Here is a 24,874-nt window from a genome sequence, read left to right on the forward strand (position 1 = left end):
TTCTACAGACTAGGTTCTGAGAGCAGATAAATAATCATACCCATGTTGTGACTTTGGGCACAACAAAAATAAATTTAATTGAATTTCTGTTAATAATCAAACCCTCAAAGTACTATAATTTTAGCAAAATTTGGTCCTACTTCATTGTTCATATGTTCAAATTATACATTCAGGTCATAAATTGGAAAAAAGGAAAGCAGCATAACTTAGGGTTAGTGTTGCCATTATCACCTTCAAGATACATCAACGTCCAAAGTACGTTTTGACGAGGTACAAATCAACAAGTAGTTAATTGCATATATTTATAATAAAAAATACGGGTGAATCCTTCAAAGACAAAGCATTGTTTCTGTGTCATTTCAAACTCTACACAGATGTTTTTTCCTCATGTCAAAACTTTATTCTGCACCACTTGGCCTTGCTTTGAATGCAGCGCCAAAATGCCTTCTGGCAACATTTAAAACCTAGAATAGCTTTTTAGAAGTAGGATACAACTGCACAGTCATGTCTCTTTCCGAGTTAAATAGTTCTCAACAATGTGGAGGTGAACATTAGGCAGCAGGGATTACCAGGAAGAGTGCACTTCATGGCAAATGCACCAATCTACTCCTGCAAAGTCCTGGCTTTGGTTAGCTGTAGGAGGCCAACCACAACCAGGCTTCCCGATTCCTCCTGGTGGTCCTTCCTGTGCCAGACTAACAAACTATTATGTTGCCAGAAAAATAGCCAGAGAAAACATGATAACTTGCAAGAATATCTGGAACTTGTTTAGTGGGTCGAGTAGTCTGAACTGAGATCTAAGCATATCAAAAGTAACAATGAGGAACAAAGAAGTTGACAACTTGGTATTGTAATCAGAGTTGGTCACTTCCAGTTTCAGGCAAAACACACAAGATACACACACAAAAACAACCTGATGGGCCAAAACTACGAAATTAAACAATGTATGCAGACTGGGGGCTTGTATTGTAAATCGCAGTATTTCAACTTACACAAGAAATGATCTAATCACAGGAGAGATTTCTACTCATCTTATTCTTTCCCCTCAAAAATAATCAAAGATGGCAAGAATAAGTCCTGAAACTGATAGTCATCTTCATGTTTATGGTGTGACCAGATTGTCAAAAAGAAAGTTAACCTGCAACTTTAATTTAGCACCTATGAACAATAAGGAGTCGCTAACTCTGGTGCTTTTGTATAGCAAAGTTACAATTCTCAGGAGGAACAGAAAAACTTGACAATAATACCAAGACAAGACTTATTGTGAAGGCAAACGACAGACCTTTGGCTTCCCACAAAGCCCAAGTGCATTTCTGTACAGTGGATTGAGCACAGAACCTTCATTCGACACTGCGGACATGAGTGTTGTAATAAATGCAGATGGAGGTAATAACTTCATCCAAAGGGAGCAGGCCAATGCATTAACAATCAAACAGTGAACTCGTATGTCTCTCAAATCCTTGGTAGTGAACCCAGTGAACTCCCAAATGTGCGTAAAACGGGAACGGAAAGATCACAAAGTTACACCAACTGTGCCATCTAGTGTCTGAAACCTGTAATTACAACAAATGATGATCTCAAGCATCGTCACAACTTCATGTTTTATGATGGGAAAAAAATGATTTATTGTAGCTACACAAATAAAGGTGAGTTTGTGAACAGAAAAAAAAAAAAAAAACAATATTAAAAGACCCTTAATTCAAACAATAATGCAAACATCTTTCATATGGTGGTGGTGGTTCAGTGATTGTCAAATTAAAATACTATGTAGAGGTATACAGGTGCTCATTATAAACAATAAAAATGTATTCCATTGCTCTACAGTGACATATCAAAATCCCCAAAACTGTCAAATAAAAACAACTTCTGAAATACTAGCCTAACATGAGGTGTTTGAGGAGAACTAGACGGTAGTAAACGAGACCACAGCAACAGAACAACAAAGCATGGCTGATAACTAAAATTAATGAGGTAATGTGAGTTTATATTGGATTAAAATAAACGCACTATACTGATTGTAATACATATACATTATGTATGATATAAAAGCTATGCCTGAAGACAAAAAAAACATCACAATATATTCATCATACTTCAAAATCTAGTAGACATTTGATCAAAAATTGAACTGAGAATCCACAGGAAAGTCACTAAACATATCTGGACATTGGGCTCTAGCATGAACTCCCATTCTCAGTCTTCAACGTCAGAGAACTGCCCTGGTTCAGAGCAGGGTTTGTACCTGGACCACTCTAGGGGCGGCTGGTGGTGTTTGGCTGGGAGGTAATTGTGGCAGGTCACTTGCCACAAAGGAGGATGGCTTTGCTCCAGGCTCAGGTTGCGAAGACAGAAGTTAACTACATCTTCTGGACCTAGAAAATAAATGATTAAAAATGAGCCACCATCTCAAGGAAAATAATAGTATCACTAAGAGGTAAAGTGAATAACACAGATGATCTCATTTAATGCAAAGAGTGAAATAAAGCAGGCTGCATGTGCAACAGCAGAAAAACAAGCTTAAAACAAGTTCATTTTTAGTTAATTGTTTTGTCTGTACTTTAGGATCTACCAGTTGACCTACTACATGCTTTCACTATGCTTTAAAAAGGCTATTTGGAACCACATCCTGTCTCCATGAATTCTGATTTGCACGATAGACAGACGGCTGAACCAATCGAACATGGTCGCATGGTCTGTTCAGTAAAAACAAAGCTGGCGGCGGGAGGGATCGACTTGCCAGGCAACAAATATACAGTTAAGATTATTTGGACCTCAACCATATGAAGACTTATGGGCCATATAAATATTGTATATAGATACTACATTTGAGTATTAAATGTACCAGCCGGGTCGCTTGGCTCTGAGAAAGCGGTCAACTGCAATTATCAATCCAACTTGAAATAAACTGATGGATGTTATATCTGGAGATAAAGTTCTTAAGACATCTCTAAATCCGAAACTCTAGTGGGGTGTGCATTTACCGTATGGTCGGGTCCCAAAAGACATCTCTCCCAAATGAGTGATTTTGACCTCTTGGATTTCACCTTCCCAGTCTTCTGTGGGTGAGGGTACACAGTTTCCAAAAGGGGCAAGGCCTATATTCCTGCAATAAGTAGAGATTGAAGCGGTAATAATTAAAAGTACAATGTTGCCTGATAACAGGGACAATACCTCTTCTTATAGCAATGTTTCTTCTTTTTTCTTCGTTTCTTCGTTGTTGCTGTCGATTTGTCAGGCTTAGCTGGTTCTTGGCCACATATAGTAGTAGAAAGTGGCCCTCCTGGACTTCTGGACACATTTTCTAAAGCACTACCATTACATGGAGATGGTTTTGCTTTAGAGCCTTCCAGGGTCATTTCATATCTCTTGCTTCTGGGGCCATTGTTGGCACAGCCATTCATCTTGTTTCTTGGCTTTATGTCATTGTGTGAGACAGCTTCTGTTTGATATATTGCTTTGGGGCCATACACATAGGTCATTTTGTCAAAATGAGGGGTACAATTGACCAAGCCTCCATTCTGGACTCCATCATCCCACACAGCATTGCATTTGTAGTAGTGGCAGTTTGATTCTGAGAGCGGCATCTTTACTCTGTAAAGCAAATGTTGCACAGTTGGGACTCAAGTTGAAAGATACAAGACATTTCACCATACATTTAACTAGCACGATTGATTTAAGTTTGTTTTTTGGCTTCATGTCAATTTTCCAAATATCAATTGCGAATCAAAAACAGTCAAAGCAACTACAGCTAGCTCCATGTTGTTAGCAAAACAAGCTAAAAAGTCTCCATTAGCGAGCTTGACTTGATTGACGGCTATGAAATTACTTAGCAAAGTTTATAAGCTTCAAAATCATTGATTTTGCAGTGTTCCAAGGATGTTTAAACTTCATAGTTTTTCCTTGTTTTCTTACTCAATGTAGTCTTCACGCCGCTGCGTCTGGCCCCGGACCGACAACTGGAGGTGGCGAGGCGTGGTTCATTTCCACAGCGCGAATCTGCAGGACGCGCGCCCTAAACCCAAAGTCTGACCTGTTCTAAACCCAAAGTCTGACCTGTTCTTAACCCAAAGTCTGACCTGTTCTTAACCCAAAGTCTGACCTGTTCTAAACCCAAAGTCTGACCTGTTCTTAACCCAAAGTCTGACCTGTTCTAAACCCAAAGTCTGACCTGTTCTAAACCCAAAGTCTGACCTGTTCCTAACCCAAAGTCTGACCTGTTCTTAACCCAAAGTCTGACCTGTTCTTAACCCAAAGTCTGACCTGTTCTTAACCCAAAGTCTGACCTGTTTTTAACCCAAAGTCTGACCTGTTCTAAACCCAAAGTCTGACCTGTTCTTAACCCAAACCCCAACATGAACTGGTCAGGGAAACAATCATATAATGTCTAAAATGAACATTTGCCAACTTGGCACCAACGCAAAGTGGTTGTTCTTCTTTTGACATGAGGCATTGATAACATAGGTGGAAATGTGGAGTTACAAAACTACTTTTACATTTTGTACTAAACTATTTATGTAAGACATGACAACTATACATCACAATAACTAAAAGGTATTTTAAGTAAACAATTACCATCAAAGACATTAAAAAGAATGCCAAAGAAACATAATAAGACAACTTTAAAGCAATTGGATCCAGGTGTGCTAATTAATGTGGACTGCCATTTTTATTAGTTTGGTAATTACACGTTTTTCCATAATAAACCATATAAAATATAAATGAGTGGAGTGGCACATTTATACAAACCATCATTATGAATAATTACAACATTTACAGTCAAGTCAATATGACAAAGTTTAAATGCATCTTCAAAGAATGTAAACAGTGGGCCTCTTTATGTGAATGACACCCAAAGGCACAAACAAACAGGTGACACATGCAAATTCAGGTTTTTGTGCAAGGAAGCAAAAGTCAAGTTTTATATATATATTTTTACAATACAGCAGATTGAAATTCAAACATTGTAACGTTTGTATCATAAAATATATAGCCAATTCCTCCACAAAAAGCCTTTTTGGCAACTTTGCCAGTTAAATGTTGTTAAAACTGTGGAACACTGCTTTAATCCTTACTTCAAGACAAGAGATCATTTTTTTGTTATATCTATTTTTTCCCCAATGGACTTTCAAGTTGAAAAACTGAATATCAAGTCCATATTTGTACCAAAAATTATGACATATAAAAATGAGTGAGTAAACCAAGTTAAAGTGTCTTCCAGTAACACTCGTTATATATACCGTTACTTAAACCTTAGTCCACGATGTACATTCAAGCTGTACAAACAGTGCAACATTAGTGCATCTATCGTACCAATGTGGCTGTCAGGCACATGATTTACTTGCGAGTACATTAGAGTACATTATTGCAGCCTGATGTCATGAACCATCCCTCTTTACCATGTAAGGCCCACTTACAAAAACCCTCATTTGAACCTCTCTTTTTCTGGAAGACGTATTTCATCAATTAGCAAAAACCTTTACCGTCATTTATCCTTCGTTCACATTTTCAAACCTGCCTAATACACATACTTAAGGTCAGTGCCATTTCTCTCATTTCTTTTCCAATGCTTACAAAATGCATCATAATAGTTCAGACAAACTTTACAGATCTGGAACAGCAGGAACTGCCTTCATGCCTGTTGCTGAATATCCTATTTAGTACATAAACATTAACTAGTGGTTCCAGTTTTACTGTGGAAAAGTGCAGTGTAATGACTGCAATGAATGCATTGACCTCTCATCCAGAATCTCTCAGTAGAATCATTACGTTTTTTCACTGTACTAAATCTCCAAATTCAGATTGGAGTTTGCAGCAGCAGCAATCTGGAATTAATTGCTGATTCCTACTTCAAATTCTGCTTCATGTCAAGTGCATTTTACCCAATAAACAGCAGGGGGAGATGTTCATCCATTTACAGTCTGTGTTCCATTTCCAGAGCTTTGGTAAGGTCTCCCATCAACTTCAAGTTGTTTCACTGGAACAGCCATTATTGTCTGGATGGGAGGGGTATTGTTGTCATTGTTTAATCTCCAGTATGGAAGGATTGTGGTCCAAAATAGACAGAATTATTTTGTCCATGTATTGTCGCAGTCGTATGTTGATTTCCTCCTGCTCTTTCAGAGCTTCCATAAGCTGTAGACACACATCGAGAAATGATTCCTGTTCTGTCCTATGAACATTATTTACAAAATCCCCACAATAAATGTGCAGAGCTACATTATGACTGCTTGATCTTTGATTGGAAGCTTACCTGGTCCCTCGTGGCGTTATCTATCTCAGCAGCTAATGACTGCGCCTTCGTCTGGGTGGCAAACAGGTTTTTTGCTTCATGAAGACTGAGACTTAGGATCTGACCATTCAAGTCCTCATTCTGCTCTTTTAACTTCTGGTTTTCCTAAAATTGAAAAAGAGTACATCTCGTTTGTCTATATTCTTTTAATTGACAGTTAAAAAGTTCTCTATTGAAACCTCAGTCAGTCATTACACACAGTGTTTCGACACAGGATTAGCTACAGCAGCGCAGCTCTATGTGGGGGGCAGCTACAGGACGTGACACAGGTTATGTGTGTTACAAATACAAGCTGCCCTAGTGGGTTATCAAAACTGTTTGTTAAAATGATAGGGTAAAAGGTAATTTTCTCTATTTTGCTTTCACATGTCATTAATAAAGTAACTTGGACATTGAGCATAAATCTAGTTGAGCATTGAGCATTAATCCTACTTTATGAAGATTAGTAAATTAGGATGACGACAATGAATTTTACCATTCGACTGGTAAGGAGCCAAGCTCCAGAAAGCACCAGATGTTGGGATTCAGGGGGAAGAAGGTCCTGGGACACAAATGGCTAAACATAATAGATATTTATTAAGAGTACATATAGTATCACTGTGTAACGCATTATGGGTGTCCTCTAGGTCAGGGGTTTTCAGACTCTTTCAGGACAAGAACCCCAAAATAACCAACCTACTCGGGACCCCCCCAGAGAAAAATGAAATACGGTACACTTAATAAATTATAGGTTTATTTGTATATATTTTAGTAGTTTATTATGTCATCTGACCCAATTTCACTAAAACATATTGTTTTCAATTAAAAATAGATAATAATACAGTGACATAATTTTTAAATTACATGATGAAATCATCTCGTGACCACTGCTCTAGGTTTCTGGTTCAGTTGGAGGTGTTACACATCAACAATTTCTTAGTGGTTTGTTTTTACAGATAAAAGTATAACTCGCATTTTGACAAATAAAATGAAAGACAAATTCCGGTATAATTGTCCTTAATATAAAACACTTATTTAACAAGTATAAAATGTAACATTTTCAAGTTGTCTTTTCCTCAGAGTAGAGCCATACCTGTTTGAGCCTCTTGACCTCGTGCTCCAGCTCCACCTCTCTGGTTCTGCTGCAGAAGTCTGACAGACCTGTGGACGAGCTGCGCCCACGCCCCGGTCGCTCTGACTCCAGTTTAAAGAGATGCAGATGCTCCAGTTCTCGCCGAAGGTCCTCTATCAGCTTTATATGAGAGAGCACAAAACAACAAATGTTATGTAATCCCAGAGAGCAAGTATACAACTTGATATTTTGACTCAGTCACCTCCTGCATGGCGTCCTTCTCTTTCTGAAACTGCTGTCTATTCTGTCGTAATTTGTCCATCATTTTCTTATAGAGATCCATCTCATCCTTGAGCCTCAGGCTAGTGTCCTCCAACTTGTCCGTCATTCTCTGTTTCTCCTACAAATATTAAAAACATTATGCTAAATGTTATGTTTGATGTATAGCAATCACTTAAAATGGTTTGTATCTGCTGTTCTTAAACACACCTCATCCAGTTTTTCAGTCTGGGATTTCAGCCGACACATATTGAGAGATATCTCACTGTTATCCTCCTCCAACTGCCTCACCCTGAACACATCATCAATCTTTATCATAGGATCTTTATATGAAAGTACAATACGGCTGAAGATAAGGACATCCTTACCTATTACTTTGTAGGTCTATCTGTGTGTTCTTGTCCCGTTCCATTTTGCTGTAGGCCTCTCGGTGTCGCCTCAGCTGCTGCTGCAGATTCTGTTCTGCTTTCGTTTCCTGGTCCTTCAGCTGCTCCTCAAGCTCATTTACCCTGATGATATTCAGAATTCCTTTTAAGTACTTCACTTAGTGTAATAGTGAATTGTATATACAGTAGCTTGCAAAAGTTCATACCCCTAGAACTTTTCCACATTTTATCACGTCATGACCACAAACACAAATATATTGTATTGGCATCTTTTGTAAAAGAGCGACACAAAGTCGCAAACACAATTGTGATGTGAAAGGAAAATTGTACTTGACTTTATGATTTTAAAAATGCATTTAAAAGTGCAGTGTGCAGTCTATTGCTGTCAGAGGTTTCCTGATAATTGCTGAAAGATTGAATATTTCAATAGAGTCCACCAGTGTGTAATCTCTGAGCAGCTGTTGTGTGAAGACCACAGAAGTTTGTAAGAGAATGTTGGGGAGCAAACAGCATCATGAAGTCCAAGGAACACACCAGACAGGCCAGGGAGAATCAGGGTTCGGTTATAAAAAATATTTCTCAACCTTTGAACATCTCACAGAGCACTGTTCAATCCATCATCTGGAAATGGAAAGACTATGGCACAACTACAAACCTACCAAGACCAAAAACCTACTGAACAAGGAGAGCTCTGATCAGAGAGGCAGCAAGAGGCCCATGGTAACTCTGGACATCTATTAGTCGTGCACTTCACAAATCTGTCCTTTATGGAAGAGTGGCAAGAAGAAGCCATTGTTGAAAAGAAGTCCTGTTTGCAGTTTGTCAGAAGCCATGTGGGGGGTACAGCAAAATATGTGGTTGTGACGTCACAAAATGTGGAAAAGGGGTACAAATTCTATTGCAAGCCACTGTATTTAATAGTCGGTACCTGTGCACTAGCTGAGTGTTCTCCTGTTTTAACCTTGACTTGAGGTCACAGTTAATAATGATCTCATTCTCCAGCTCTGCCACTTTCTTCTCAAGAAAACTGACCTGTACATGGTGAGAAATATATAATATATATATATATATATATATATATATATATATATATATATATATATATATATAAAGATGACGCTTTTGAGAAAATAAATCAATGATGAAACAAGTTTAATGCTTACCTTTTCATTGATGTCAACATCACAGGAGTCGATGCTGTCCCTGAAAAGATCTTCTGTGCTGCCGTTGCTGCTGCTCAAGTTGCTGTTGTGAAGCAGTTGTCTGTTGGAAAACATGTCAGAACAGGATTAGTTTTTAGCTGTGAATATGGAGAAGTTAGCTGATTAATTTATAGCATGAAACAGAAAACAGCTGTCACTATCAATCAATCAATCAATCAAAACATTGCTTTTGTTCCAAGTGACTATAGAGATTACTTATAATATATAAGTAAATATATTAACGCCCATTGAGATCGATATCTCTTTTTCAAGGGCGACCTGGCCAAGAGCTCAGAAGCACACATCAGGAGCATTAAAGGTTTACAGTTACAACAATAAAAAACACAAGTTTAAAATCAGAACACAGACACAGAGGAGAGTGGAGGAGAGGAGGAGGGGCTTTAGTGGATATTGGAAACATAGATCAGGTCTGACAGGGCATTTTTACTCTGTCACCATAACTCATTTACTGTGGGTGGACACAGGACAAGACATTTTACTTTGCACTGACCATAATAGAGATACTTCAATTTAAAGGGCTCATTTCTACCAAAATCAGGCCCACAGTACTTCAATCTACAAGCGGTATCTTAGGGTTATACTTGCACTCCACTTGTTTATTTTCACTGAGTATCCAGTTACTAATTAACTCTGTGTTCCAGCATGATTGCATCACAGCAGACTGATAACGGAGCTAAATTGTCTGCATTTGTGTTTGTATGTCAACAGAAAGAGCAAATAAGGCTCGCTTTAAGGACTCACAAAGTACCAAATGACCTTGTTAAGTTTGACTTTCGAGGTACATAGAATTCAGGGAGGAAAGAGTGTAAGAATGTAGAATACCTTCCAAAAGCTGTGCTGGATATTTTTCTGCTGGGACTACAGAAGGGGGAAAAAACAATAACATTAAATACAGAAAGACAATACTGGGTCTGAGATGGAGATTAAAAGTTTGAAAAACGTGAAAGGAAGTTCAATTGTGCGAGAGTTTCAGCAGTGGCAGCCTCAGGAGCAGAAAGGCCAGTTGTGGGAATCTTTGCTCTGCTCCTAAACGGATTATCAATAATGGACAAAAGATTCAAGGGGTGAAGCTAATTTCTTTTTGATGTAGCCACACTAACATTCCTAGTAAAATGAAAAAGGTTTAATTTAATATCAGCCAATTTGCGTTCATATTAACATGCGTGATGTATCAAGAAAGTAGGCCAAGTGAAAGTTGTTCCAATCATGAGGTGCTTTACACTCACCTGTTTTTTTATGGGTTATTTGTTTGTTTGGATCATGATTGCATTCAGTCTATTTTGACTTATGATCCCATTTATAGGAGATTAAGAGAGAAACTGGGTAAAAATGATGCTCATAAAGACTTGAGTCATATGGGAGGATAGTGTGGTAGTGTGAAGTACAGTTGTGTTCCCAGGTAAACGACGGATCTGATTGGTTACGTGTGGATTATGGTCCTAAGAATAGGCTTCTAATGATAATAGTTGATGAGGTAGGCACTGACCTTGTGTAACACACTATCGCGGTAGAGCTTGTGAACACATAATACGCTGTGTCAACTGTAATTGTTCAGTTATTAAAATGATCACAATTATGCATGCAATGTTTTAAATAAATGGAAATGTTCTTTTTAATTTAATGTGTTTAAAAGGCTGTCAAATCTAATGAACTTGTTACACTGACACATGGGGTGTAACAGAAACCAAAATACCGTGACATCATATCACCAAAAGTCTCATAATAACATCGTTGTCACAATATACTGCAGAATAGGCTTCTTTGCTTAAATGCATTGTTTTATTTCAACAGCAATTAAAAGATACCATGATCCTTTGCTCCAGTTCAGCGCAGACAACATGAAGAAATAACTTATTAAGCACTTTTAGGTCTTAATTCTTTGGAATATGTAATAATAATAATATTTCACATGAAAGGCTTGTCAAAAGTAGCATATCTGCAGTTCAGTTAGCCTCTCCATAATATTGCAATAAATAATGATATTGTGACGTTTGCATACTACTGACACAGCGGCTCCACCATGAAATTAACACTATAACAAGCAGAGTTAGTTCTAGCTACACAGCACAACAAACACCAATCAAACCATATATATTGACGTACCTGTTTGCCCTGAGGTTTTTCAGCCGTGCCTCCAGGTCATTGAGGAGGTTGACCTTTTTGCTGCACTGCGAGCAGTAGACATCCATTTGCTCGCCAGGGAAATGCTGACGCACCTTACGAGGAGTTTGGCCCGCACTGTAAACACACACACACACACACACACACACACACACACTCAATAGCTGGGTAGATGCCATTTTGAGGAGAACAGGCTTCGATTTAAACCCACATGAGAACCATTTTAGACTTTACTGTGTGTTTCCAACTCCACAGTACGACAGGCTCCACGTGGACTTATCTTTACTTCCCAGGGAAACTTTTCCGACGGCTGGAAAATCTGGACCTCATTTTGAATTAAAATCTCAGAGCCGGCTTAAGTTGTGTCTGCTTGGTATGCAAGTAGCGAACAAAGTGAGTGCTGCCAGTCTATCAGCCAGGAAACCTAATCCCATTAAACACAGACTTTTGATGAATTTCAATGTGGCCTTAAGGGCAGAAGCTACTCTCACAGTCAAGACTCAGTAATGCACTAAAATGGAGTTTATAACTTTATAATTTCAAAGATAAATACAACAGTGTCCTTTTGTTATTAACAATAAAAATATAAACTGATTAGACTGGAAGATGATTAGACCGTTTTCGTTTCTGCATTTACCTGGAGGAAACGGAGGAGCCGAGGTCTGAGTGTCCGTTGGTGCGAGCGTCGTCGTCGGGACAGGGGCTGTTGGGCGCGTAGTCCGGCTCCACCCCTTCGCCGTAATCCTCAAACTGCTCCTCGTTTAGAGAAGCAGAGGAACGAGTAGAGAAGTCAGAGGTCACTGAGATGATGGTCTGACCACCCCTAGGAAAAGCACAGGAGAGCGCACTGTAATAATATGTATGAATATTCTTTATTTTCTTTAAATCATAATGTTTTGAGAACACCATCAGTTATTTCAAAATATAAGTAATCTATTGCAATAAAAGATAAGAAAAGCATTACTCTTATGATGGGTCTATTGCCAGCCCTTTAATGTTACAAATGGGGTACAGATAACGCAATCTGGACAATGAAGACAGACAGCGTGAGTCAAACTAAAAACAATCTGCTGTTGTCTCTTTAAAAAAACTTCTTTGTTTTAGTTTTTTGTCATTTCAAATCTTTCAACAACATTTCACAACTGAAAAAACAGATAAAATGGTAAGACACAATAATATTACTTTAGTACAGCCCAGCGTGTACAATAATATCTCAATCCATCAGATATTAGGGCAAATGTGCCTGTAAATGTCATGGAGTTTCAAGTATTGCACAAATCACACTTATATATAGCACTTTTCTTCCTGGGCTGATCAGCGCTTTACATGGAAGAACCACTCACCCATTCACACACATCCATACGTCAGTACATGCAAATTCTGGAGGCGAGGCCAGTGTCTTTCCCAACAACACAACGTCAGCATACACTTGTTGTCGGGATTGAACCGCCACCATGTGTTTGCGCTGTCTACATACAAGGCAAGTACTATTCCAAAACCCTGGACACAACAGCACACTTACTTGTCCCTGTGGAAGAACAGCTCTCCCAATGCGTCCTCTTTGTCTGCAGCTCTGGTCGGTCCCTCTGAGGTGTCCGAGCCTTGGGTGCTCTCCACGGCGCTGTCTCTGTCCGACTCTCTCCCCTCGGGCTCGTCCACCTCTGCGGGGAACAGCTGGCACTCGGGGACAGGGTCAGGGTCGGCAGGAGTGCACATGATGACCGGACACACCCGCTCCTCCTCTTCACCGCCCTGAGACGAAGGAGGTGTATTTTAGCCTCTCAAAATCTCATCCACGTGTTGGCCTTAGTTACCACGCAATATTTACAGTGTATTTTGTTTAGCATTTTATCAGTTTATTACATCGAGTCACTGAAGTAATCTTACTGTATTTGAACATGTTTATCTACAGAACAATGCCACAGTGTGTTTCACGTTTTATACAATCCACTGGTGTGGGAACAGAGGTTCACATAGCGGGAGGTCTCAGTCGGTTAGAGGGGGAAAGGTCAAAGGTCACAAGAGCCAGTTCCATCATGTTTCACTCTTTGAAGGCTTAAAACTTGCTTAATGCAGCGGAGAACATGGTTTTATCTTGGCATGAGTGAGCAGTGGAGAAATAGGACTGGGGCAGACAAACTGGAAGTGTCAAATGAGAAGGGGAAAAAATGGCTGAATAACGCAGAGAAAAGGGGTAGAGGAACAAAGAATGGAAAGTAGGGAACGGGACGAGACACGAGATAGGGTCCACGAAAATGTCTTTACCATAAATCATAATTTTCAAACATATTGTTGCTGCTCTTTGGAACTGCAACTTAACGTAATGTAACTAACCAGTGCTAAACCCTTTTTTTGATACATTAGAAAACATTATATAATAAAAATAATACAGGCAACCAAACCAACAGCTTCTTGATGTCTGGGAATTCATGTATAAATCGCAAAAAGTCTCTTTCTTCAAACATTGTCTATATCAAACTGCAGAGCAAAAAGGAAAGCACCAATTACACAGCACATTATACACTATGGATGTTAAAACTTCACATTAAAATGTTTGCTTACATTGAGATGCTAAATAAATACACTAATCCTTGTTATTAGTAAGATATTGTTTTGCCCAGGATGTGCCAGTCGGGGCAAATTATGTGCCATAGTCAATCTCTATGGGGACAAGCCACCAAGCCAAGTGGTAGGTCAAATCTGTGGAGAGGGGAGCTTTAATCCCTGTAGGAATGCATGTTTTTCCAAGTTGCTTTTTAGCAATAAAAACATCACACTTCAGTGTCATACTGTGGGACCTCAAAAAGCAGGTGGCAGACACTCCAGCTGAAAGGTTACATAGTGTACCTTTAACTGTAAAATCAACAGGCTGTAACAAAAGAAGAGAGCATTTTTTCTCGTCTGGATCGATTTCAAAAGGCTGTAAGTATTTAGTGTGTGTGTGAGCCTCACTGACAGATGTTGCTTTAAAAGACAGTGATCGATGACAACATGCTACTGGCTGTGTGTATACGGCTAAACACTCCACATGTCACTCTTCCGACTCGCAACCATCTACATGAGTGATTGTAGAGATGATTTAGAGATGACGGTTACGGTGTTTTTTTCTATCGTATCTTTTCATCTGCTTCACAGAAAGGCCTGGGGTGTAACTGCCAAAATACAAACACTACTAAGCGTTTGTGCAGCTCGACTTTTTAGAGCGAGAACACAGAGAGGCTGCCAAATAGCTGCCGACCTGCACTTTCTTGGAGATGTGCTGAGCTTTTCAGAGCACAAGCACCAATGCATTAAATATTACACCTCACACATAGGAACGGCAAATTATCACAAGATTCTTAAAGATAGTACTTGAAGGTCCTCTATTATTCATTACTCAGGAACCATTAGGGGACTGTACCTGAATGTTTTCATGTAATAAAGTGAAAACAATCATGCCCCAGGACACATATTGTAAAAGCAGCTCTTTGGGTCAAAATAAGGCGGTTTAGATCTAATTATAAAGTATTTTATTTGCTGCAAACAAGGTAGAAATGCTGATGCACTGGTAGAAGGTCAGTGGCATGACAATGACCCCAAACTCCACTCTGGCCTCTGATAATTGTGAAATGCAACTATAAACTCATCACAGTAAATAATTAGGATGCTAAGAATTAGTTAAGAAAGTGAAGAATAACTGCTAACTGGACCTCTAACAGTTTAAAATGAACTAGTTCTGCTTTTTACTTTTAAAAATCAGGTACAGTGCCTTTAAGTTGACAGATCCAGCGAACAAAACAGTGCAGACAAAATGCTTCTGAGGGTCTGACCTACTTAAAACCCTACCCTTCATTTTTCTGATTCATTTTTCATGTTCCTGTCGAATAACAGATAAATAAACAATGAGTTTTTCCCCTGTTACAGCTGTATTTCATTTTAGATGTAGACAAAAGGCTAATGCTATGTTTCTGAATTACCCATAGAAAGGCAACTAGTCAAGTCAAGATTTCCACTACATAATCCTCTGACCACAGGACAAGATACTGCCGCCCATATGTGTGCAATAATCAGTATTACATACGTAGACCTCATCTTTCCATTAATGTTGTAACCAAAGACTATATTGGCATCACACTGAAACTCACAATGAAGCAATGTATTTGTTTGTAAAGTCGCAATAACATAAAAAAGCATGTATTTTCTTCAAAGTTCTATACAAGGAAAACGTGTATGCATTTTTGTGACGTTTTCATTGTCCCCCCCCCACACCATCTGCACACAACCAACTAACCAACGTTTAATGAGTAACGAGTAGAATGACAGCCCCTAATTAGAGTGGGTCAATTACTTTGATGTTAACGTTCAATCCCAGAGCCATCAAGGGCACAAAAGGGCACAAAAAAAGCTCTAAGGCAGGCAGCTGTCAGCAACGCCGCTCCAGCTCTTTCAACACGCCTCCGTCCCATGCACAGCAGATCAATAGTATTTAGTACAAAACATCACTCTGATGTTCAAAAGACAGCACTGCATTTAAAGTACATTGCCATAAAAACAGTCTGAACCCGTCGTTTGAAACATTTACTCTTGATTTAAAAAAGGCAAAAGGTCTGTTTGAGGGAGTGGCGTTAAAGGAACATTTTTGTGGTGTACCTTAAAACATGGATTCAACGCTGGATTAAATGAAGCTCATTGGTTCTTTCAAGGTGCCTTTGGTATTGTTGTATTTGTCCCGTCAAACAAGTTGGACAGTAACAGTTGCTTTTAGAAAGAACCACAATGACATTTAATACTGCGTGCCATGTTTGTGACTTTGAATCCACTCTGATGAGCTTTGATTTAGTGTGACTCAGCAGAGACTGGAGGATAGAAGAGACAACAAAAAGTCAGAAGATGAATTTAAAATAGATGAAAGCACAGGCAGAACAGTGGTTGTTTAGAGATGAGGTGCTCCACGACAGGCTTCCCCCACGGTATTTATCTCATCTTCCCATCTTTTTATTTGAGCACTTTAGCTTTTTGAGTGCCATCAAAGAGAAATATAGAGCTAAAGCTTTTAATGCCTCTATTAGACTGCCTTTCCTCTGTTGCAAGGTGAAACGGCTGAAGAGGAAGTTGTCTGACACTAGAATTCCAATGAAATATGATGGTGCCTAAACAGGAAATCAATAAAACAGAAATAAAAACACAGCTAGCACACATTCAAACACATTAAATCCCCAAACCACGGATGGTTGCCCTTGTTTTGGGGTTGTCAAAATATTTGAATATCCGAACAAAAATCAATGGATTCATTTGGACCTTTCCTCTCAGTACTAATAAGTGTCTCTTATTTTGTGAAATGAAATTCGTATTTTTTAATCATTACCATAGCATCAAGCCCTGTCCTTGGTATCAAATTCAGTTTTACTACAAACTGGAACTTAAGATCCTTTTAATGGCTTTAAACAGTATTCAACTCTTTGTACTGCAACATTTGCACAGCAGAGCTCAGGACATAGAAGAGTAAAGTCTGCAGGCTCTAATGTAATTCAGATTTATTTAACTTGTGAATGAATGTATCAGTGAGGTTGTTGGAATAGAATAATGTGCAAAATTAGGAAGAACATTTCAAAACACCACTAAAAGTCAGGGCCCATGTCCTGGCTCTGTAGATCCCGGGATGAGCCTCTTGTGAACTCTAATTGGAGAATGTGGACAAAAGGGATGTCAAGATTATTCGGTTAATCACTAATCATGATAATTCAGGTCACAAAAAAACCTTTTCAGTTCAATCTATACTTATAAGATAACCTTTATAACATTTGAGTAAATCTACATGTAAAGTACTCTTTAATCAAGATGTTTGTGTGACATTATCAATGCTTTATCATTCAGAAAGTTTGATTTATCATAAAGCTACGCTGAAAGAAAGAAAGAAAGACAACAAATCAAGGATTTCACTCTTGATTGCCAAAGTGCCAACAATCATGAACAATTGTACAAATTTTAAATTTCTTCTCAAAATAATGGTACTACCACTTAAATTCTGAAAAAGCCATTCAGAGGCCCACTGATGCAGGACTTAATAAAGTTTACCAATGTCAATATATATTGTTACCTCCTGTTGTAATTGCCAGCACATGTTGGTATAATTGTGTTGCCATCATCTGCATTACGGTGTCTGTACAGGGCTCTCTCAGTATTCACAAAGACAAAATAATGACTCACCTTTCACTGCCACTTTACCAAGCGAAGTCTGTCAGAAACAACTAAAGTCACACACAAAACTCACTCTGAACCACCAAAGAGACTTTTCAGAGGCGTTTTACACATGGCTGCACATATAGCAGGCACCAGAGCAGGAGCGAGCAGCAAACACTACACACAGACATCTGTTTCCACCTGAGACGCTCTGAACAGGTAGCAGCTTGGATTACCAGGAATGCTGTGCTGGACAAAGGACAATGTTGGGAGGGACTGTACACAAGTACACTGTGTCGAGGAGGATTCAATGAGACCAAGCACTGACAAAACTGTGACCAGATCATTTGACTACATTCAAACGTGCGTATTAATCTATTTTAAGCAGTAGTATGTAGTGGTTCTAATATTAGCTGTTTAGTTGCAATAGACAACAGAAATAAATCAAATTAATGCCTAGGAAACAGTTTGACACTAGAAACTAATTTGTAGTAACAAGTAACAATTCTGAGAACTATCACAGAAATAGGACAAAATGGAACTTTTTCTGAATAGTAAGAAAGTTTTTGAATTAAGAACTAGTATGAGACCACATAATATTATTGAAACTATTGTGTGTTGAAAAATGTAATTCTATCGTCCAAAAAATTAATATACATATCAAAATTGTTATACACAGAGCTTTTCCCTCAGTATTGAAATCGAGTTTGTGTGGGACTATTATAACTCTTTAATAGACTTTCTATTGCTTTTGTGAGAGTCAATAGGTGTGGAGACAAAATAAAACAAGCGCATGATGTAAAACGTGCAGTGTTATGATGTCATGACGACATAGCAGCTGTTAAAAATGGCCACTTGAATAAATCTAGCGTTGTGTTGTTAGGGTGTGTGTGCACGTTAACCAGGAGAACTTGAAAAACGCCCTCTGAATAAGAATAATTTGGGTTGTCTAAGTGGTGAGTGAACATTGTAATAATATTAATAGGATACACACTAACCCAACGAACACAATAAGCTTTGTATTTGTCATGCAAAACAGTCAATGTCCTACATAAGGAAAGCTGTATCTGTGTCAGCCTATACAAATGTTCGACGTGGATAAATATCTAATCACAATCCACTTCTTGTGACAATCTGCTTTTTGGGGGAAATTGCCATATCGTGAGTCACTTATTTTCAGTTTATTGCAGCGCTGTGCTTTAATAACAGACTCTCTTTCAACACACACTCCTATTTGTCGGCCACTGTCATGCTCTGAGGGAGTGACAAGTTGATTTAAACAACAATACAATAATAATTACAGAAGCGTGTGAACTATCTGAAAAAAAAAGAAAAAGGATCACACTTTACAGTATTTACCTTTATTTACGACTTTTGGCAAAATATAAAGTAAGTATACGTGAATCGTGATCAAATTGAAATCATGAAATGGCTCCAGGAAAGTTGTGATATTATATTCTTGGCATATCATGCTCCTTACGCAATACAGAGAAAAGGCTGACAATATATACGCAGCTCGGAATGCAATTATTAACGAAACAGGTGTTAAGTTTATTGCGCTACTTGTTCTCAGGGTGTCTTTGTCAACCACCTGTTAACTTCCCTAAATAAACAGTGCACAGCAAATCAAAACAAGGCATTCTATGGGAATAGGTCAATGCAAAAGAAAAGTACTTTAGTTAGCCAACAGAAACAGACATGTTGAGTTGATAGAAAATTAAACTTAACTGATTTTACACACAAACAAACCAACTATAAAAAGGATTTAACCAGTGCTTTCACGTGTACATGGTTTGTGTGGTGTAGTGCTTTGGTTGTGCTTTTCCGTGTCAAGACTTCTATCCAATGAAAAGAGCTCGTCTGTTCTGCATTGTCTTAAGTGAGTAAGCCTTGCTCTGTGAGACGCACTCAGCGGGTGGTTAGTCCAGCGATTTACTGTAATGTAGTTAGTCATACAATGTTTTCTCATCAACTCCTGCAACCTCCCGCAGTTCATGTTTATTTGCTTGTCAAACATATTGAAAAGGACAACTGTTTAGCTGCCGCGGATTAGCCTCCATTCAGGACGGCGTGTGCGCTAATCTAGTTATTCTCGTCCCACTGTACACACTGTGCGCTGGTAAATACGAGAAGCAAAGTTTAAAGTCAAATGAACATCAAAGTGTTTACATCTATATTTGAAATGGATGATGTGTTGGATCAAATACAAATGGCAGATGAGGTGTTTTGTCTGCAGGTAAATTATCAGCAGAGGATCTGCTGAAGTCCAAATCTCCTTATGTAATGTCCAGTCCGTGACCAGAAGTATTCAAATGACTCCTGTCTGACGTCACAGATAATTGCTTCAGAGCAGAGCTAAACTCACTGTCAATTTGAGATTTTACAATTAACCTATTTATAGGCTACAATAAAACTTTATAGTACTATTTATAACTATTCAAATTGTGTTCCCTCTACTCTCCAGTATGAAAACATGGCCGTTTTCCCAAACATGTCTGATCATTCACTCTCCTTCCACAAACCCTTCTGTCCAATTAATCCCATTATGATCAGAGATGTTAAGGCATCAGAGCAGCACACAGTGACACGACAGGAGCTACAGACAGGGAGGACAGTGTCACCAACAGCTGAGAAACACAAGCACTGTGTGAGTTAACTCCACACAGCACATTCAAACCCAGACAATAGCCCTCCTCGGCCCCACACAACCTCACACATATTATCTAAATGCTATAGGACCACATCTTTTCATTTGGCCAGTAAAGCTCACCTGCCACTTAGTTGAATAGAGTGAATGTGGTGTGGTGCTTACCCATTAACTAGAGAGGGGAGTCCATGGTTAGCAGCCTCCTCTGAGCTCCAGTGTGGGGTAGTCTGTCACTCTGCTCACCGCTTTACAGCCTCACACACACTGGCAGGTGAGGAAGCAGCCGCGGGATAGTCCAAAGGGTGAGTCCACTTATTGGTACAGTCCACAGTGAGAAAGCGGCGCTGCTCGCAGGACGTTGTGTTCACTAGTGCAGAGCCGGTGTTCTCCTCCAGCTGCAGATACAGCTGCCTCTGTCTCACACAGACCGACTCTCACAGCCTCTGTCTGGCCGGCTCACAATTCACACAGTGAGCCTCAGATCAGGCAACAGTTGTCGAATTCACGGGCCCCTCCCTCTCTCTACCGCCGGTTGCTTGGTAACTGGCTTCAGTGGGTGGGGCCTGTGAGAGTCGTTGCATTGCTCCACTCTGTGCACAGGGCAGCCGCCTACTCAGGCTGAGGCTACATTAGCATATGTAGCCCTGCTCCGTGCTGAGGGCCCTGCTGAAGAGGAGGCTGCAGTGAGGGGGAGGGAGCAATTGTTGTCCCTTCAATAGAAACAGTTTGTCTTCAGTGATACAGCAGAATTCACACAACCACCCAAAAACAACACAACTGATAAAGGCAACTCTAAAGCTCAAAGGCAGTAAACAGACCTGAGGCTTTAGTAACGTGACATGAGTTTCGAAAAAGTTCTTTCGCAGACATATGCTGATTTTACTTCACTTTATGGTCCTTGTTGATCAAGTTTATTTGATTGCTTGTATTTCTTGATCGATCTGTGTGTCGGTCACATCTACTAAATATTTAAATATTCATACGAGACTGAATGTATAGTATTATTTAATCATTTGCTCTAAATGAAAGCGTGGCACATAGTGGGTACTGATACTCTTAAAGCGGACATGTGGTCCCAGTACTCTTGTCTCACTTCTATAACTCAGACACAGTCATAGCTGCTTCTCTCTGTGTGTATTACAAACGGGGAACGACTGGTAGCTTTTGACACTAGTCTCAACCAAACATTATTGCAGTGATACCAACAGGAAATGTGACAACACTTTTCTCCTTTTCACAATGCTTTTACCGTGTTGACATTTTCAGTTATAATCCCATGACTCACGGCGTTGAGGCTAGACTGGTTCAGTCATCGTGCTAGCATCCAGAAGCTTGCTCATCGACTAACAGAAGGCTGAGAAACGGTGGAAATTGTGAGATAGATGACACAGGGAGGAAATAAAAAGAAAATGAGGTTTTTTTTGTAGTTTTTCCTGGCCGAGAAGGAGAGTCTAAGGACAGAGGACCCTGGGACATCGTCCCTCGCCACCACAGACATTGTCTGACTTCATCGCCACCACAGACATTGTCTGACTTCATCGCCACCACAGACATTGTTGATTCATTTCTCCCTGTGGCCCTCAGAGGCAACTGTTGTTGTGATTTTGGGCCTTACAAAAATAAATTGATTTGATTTGATTTGAAATACACGATGCAATCTCCCAAATGAACGCTATTATGTAAAGGAATGTGCCCTTTAACGTGCTTTCTCTCTCTCTCTTTCTCCTTCACTTTTCAAAGATGTTGGCAGCGCCTCCACCAATAGCCTGTGGCTGTTTGTTTATGTCCAATTTGTTAGAGGGTTGGCCCCTTTTCCTCCTTTCAACGGAGCCATTTGCAATTCTATTCATGTCTACCTGCCTCCTTCAGACAGCCGCACACAGTTATGCATTGGGCATTGCACCCTGCCGCTAACAGTCCTTTCAGTGCATTCAGAGTACAGGAAAGAGGATGCCATTACTAAAATAGAGGCAGCAACACTGTATAACTTATCACACAAGAATTCAACAGGAACAAATATATATCTGCAGTGTTCCACAGGCCCAAATCGTCACGCGCATATTCATGTTTATGCAAGTGTTAATGATACAGAACTAAGGGAGTGGAGTCGAGCTGGAGCCCCTCTGTGGGGATCTACCAGCTCTTGGGGATTGCAGTGCGGCAAGAAGAACGATCAAGAGGCCGAGAGTGGAGATAGGATCAACCGAATGATAAAAGAGAAGGAGCTTGGTTTAAACCGTTTTTTTAATGGGATGGGCAGATGCTTCAGGGGCACCAGCTTTAGCTAACTGCGCATCGGGGGTCAAGTGCTTCCAATGACATCATACAGTAGAGGATTAGTTACATTAAATACTTTGCAATGCTAGGTATAGCACAGTTAACATTTGTTTGAGCAACTCTGATGATGCAAGGGACAATTGTATTGGGAAAAATATTGTCAGCAATGCAAGAAATGGGTCAGGCAGAAGATGAGAGAACGATTTTCAATTCTGCAATCTCTTCCGTATACCAGGGGCAAAGGGACACTATAAATAATTCCAAATATAGTTGGAAGAAAGCCTTTTGGTCCAATTTAGCCCACTTTATCAAACCAAGAGGACATGTGCACCTTCAGCAAACTCCCATGTTATAGCAGATATTAGACAATACAATGCTGATTCGAGGTATAAAGTTTTGGGGTGGTACACAGTAACTTCAATTGATCAAAACATATTGTAACATATTGTAATGCAGGTGCATATGTGTAAATTCAAGAAACACAGCAGAAAATACAGCAGGTTTTAATCCGGCCACCTAAAGCACAGTACATAGTGTGCTTTAGTTGGCCTTGGTGTGAAACGAGGCTACTGGGTTACAGTCGCCTTCAGGGAAAATATTGATGACTACCATTGTTCGCACGGCTGTGAAAGCAGTTAACATTATAGGACACCACTGCTCCACCTAAAATAGATGAGGTCACACTCACAATATCACTTTAATTCAGGGGAAGAAGTCAAACAAACAAAAACAATCTGCTCTTTCACTAGCAACTAAGCTCTTGTAACTGCGGTTAATATTGTTTATCCTTATTTCATTTAAGATCCTGCTGAACCAACAAGGTCAAAAACGCCAAACTTTCACACAACCATCTATTAATAATCTGCACCTTCCAAAAGGACAAGGCATTATGACAAACAAACAAACATATTTATTCTACTCTGCTTCCAACCACAAGCTTTTACTGAGGATTTACAATTAAAAAGACCAGTATCAGTGACAATTAGAAATAGATGAATCTTAATCTCGATTAAAATCTGATTAATTGCCCTACCTCCCAACTATATTGAGTTATAAGTGTCACATAAGATTAACAAGTTATTGACAACAGACTGAAATATCTTTTCTGTTTAAAGGTAAGATTTGGTGTGCTGTGTTTCATTTGAGGTGGACCTGACAGACAGGACAGGAAGAAAAAACACAGGAGCTGAAGAGTCATAGACCAAAGTTGTACAGTTCAATGTCACAATGGGTAGTTTGCAATACTGAGGGATGTAGAAAAGCAGAAGTAACTAAAAGGCCAGATGCACATGAGTGTTACATCCACCTGACAAAAGGCGCAGGAAGTTGTAGTTTAAATTTACAGGGTGGTAAAGTTACGGCTCTCGTTTACTTGCGAGTGGGCAGTAAGTGACGCACAGCTGGGGACACAATTGTGCAGTGTTTGTAGAAAAAAGGGCAAGAGGATGTTAAAGTCTGGGGATTTGAGCAGTTTGGGTTGGGCTGGCAAATACGTGTGACAAAAACACCCTAGCAACTCAAAATGCACCTAACATGCCAACTTTGGGTAGTGGCAGTAACAGTCCCTGCTCTGCATGCTTCAATGTCAGACAAATATGAGGAGGACATTTTCACTAAATCTGACCCAGATAAAGACAAATGAAGTCGCTTCCATCCTGATGGAGTACAATTACAGACAAAAAAGGTTTTTCATCCAAAACACAAAATGTACACATTTCCTTTTTGGTGTCATTCTTGCTCTGTCTGAGTAATAAAACCTCTTTTCTCAGCACTTATGCTTTGGTAGTCTGTTTATTGTCCACATAATGATTATTCGATTACTAAATTTGTTGTAATAATGTAATAGTTGCAATTAATCGATAATTATTCAACCTTTATTCAACCAGGTGAGAACCCATCGACATCAAGATGTATTTTTCTTGTTTCAATCCAAAAAGTTGCTTAAAGTTTATGGGACAAACTTTATAGCTACAATGAAATATACAATCATTTGTGATATTATTGTTTAGGCTCTTCACATGAATAGTTGTCATATGCACAGTCTAGTGAAAGATTCGGTGCCACTGCCCTGTTGCCGTGAGTGTTTCTGTTTGTTTGTCTGACCATGCTGGATGAAAGAGAGAGAAGAAGGATGCAGTGGGCCATAAGTGAGTGTCTGTGACAGCTTCTCTTTTCAGGCCACACACTGCGGCGTGGCCAGCGACCCAATTAAACCAACACACAGACAATACAGGCACATATGAAAGAATAGCGGGAAATAAAGGTAAAAACACTTGTAAGGTTGGAAAAGACATTTCAGGCGGAGAATAGCAGTAACTTAATTTGATAGCATTGTGGACCAAATCTAATTAATTGTATTTTTGGATGGAGAAAGATTTGTCTAATTGCACAATATAGGCAAGGATCTTTAGCTGAGACAATGGGCAGCCACAAAACTGTAGA

General features: G+C 39.4%; 2 protein-coding genes across 7 annotated transcripts in view; both read right to left on the reverse strand.

Annotated features, from left to right (window-relative positions):
* Positions 1-2,085: 2,085 nt before the first annotated feature.
* On the reverse strand, positions 2,086-3,553 carry LOC140377774 (uncharacterized). The gene is made up of 3 exons (XM_072463332.1): positions 3,172-3,553; positions 2,982-3,103; positions 2,086-2,372 (listed from the first exon to the last, which is right to left on the reverse strand). The coding sequence occupies exons 1-3, from the start codon at positions 3,477-3,479 to the stop codon at positions 2,194-2,196; spliced, it is 609 nt and encodes a 202-aa protein (XP_072319433.1). The 5' UTR covers positions 3,480-3,553; the 3' UTR covers positions 2,086-2,193.
* Positions 3,554-4,618: 1,065 nt separating this feature from the next.
* rab11fip4b (RAB11 family interacting protein 4 (class II) b) overlaps positions 4,619-24,874 on the reverse strand; it is a 41,520-nt gene continuing 21,264 nt past the window's right edge. For 2 of the 6 annotated variants that reach the window (XM_072463174.1, XM_072463173.1), the window contains 13 exons: positions 12,872-13,101; positions 11,987-12,172; positions 11,332-11,466; positions 10,051-10,086; positions 9,169-9,268; positions 8,934-9,037; positions 7,988-8,128; positions 7,830-7,911; positions 7,603-7,740; positions 7,362-7,520; positions 6,765-6,845; positions 6,251-6,394; positions 4,619-6,132 (listed from right to left, as the gene is read on the reverse strand). In XM_072463174.1, the coding sequence (XP_072319275.1) occupies positions 6,016-6,132; positions 6,251-6,394; positions 6,765-6,845; positions 7,362-7,520; positions 7,603-7,740; positions 7,830-7,911; positions 7,988-8,128; positions 8,934-9,037; positions 9,169-9,268; positions 10,051-10,086; positions 11,332-11,466; positions 11,987-12,172; positions 12,872-13,065 (1,617 nt within the window). In that variant the 5' untranslated portion in view covers positions 13,066-13,101 and the 3' untranslated portion in view covers positions 4,619-6,015. Of the gene's footprint in view, positions 6,133-6,250; positions 6,395-6,764; positions 6,846-7,361; positions 7,521-7,602; positions 7,741-7,829; positions 7,912-7,987; positions 8,129-8,933; positions 9,038-9,168; positions 9,269-10,050; positions 10,087-11,331; positions 11,467-11,986; positions 12,173-12,871; positions 13,102-17,535; positions 17,708-20,320; positions 20,705-24,874 lie in introns of those variants that run through there. The other 4 variants (XM_072463175.1, XM_072463171.1, XM_072463172.1 and 1 more) reach the window with 4 other exon arrangements.

The sequence above is a fragment of the Eucyclogobius newberryi genome, unplaced genomic scaffold (genome assembly GCF_026437365.1).
Source record: "Eucyclogobius newberryi isolate DKJ021-1_F unplaced genomic scaffold, fEucNew1.0.hap1 SCAF_4, whole genome shotgun sequence".
Taxonomy (NCBI): domain Eukaryota; kingdom Metazoa; phylum Chordata; class Actinopteri; order Gobiiformes; family Gobiidae; genus Eucyclogobius; species Eucyclogobius newberryi.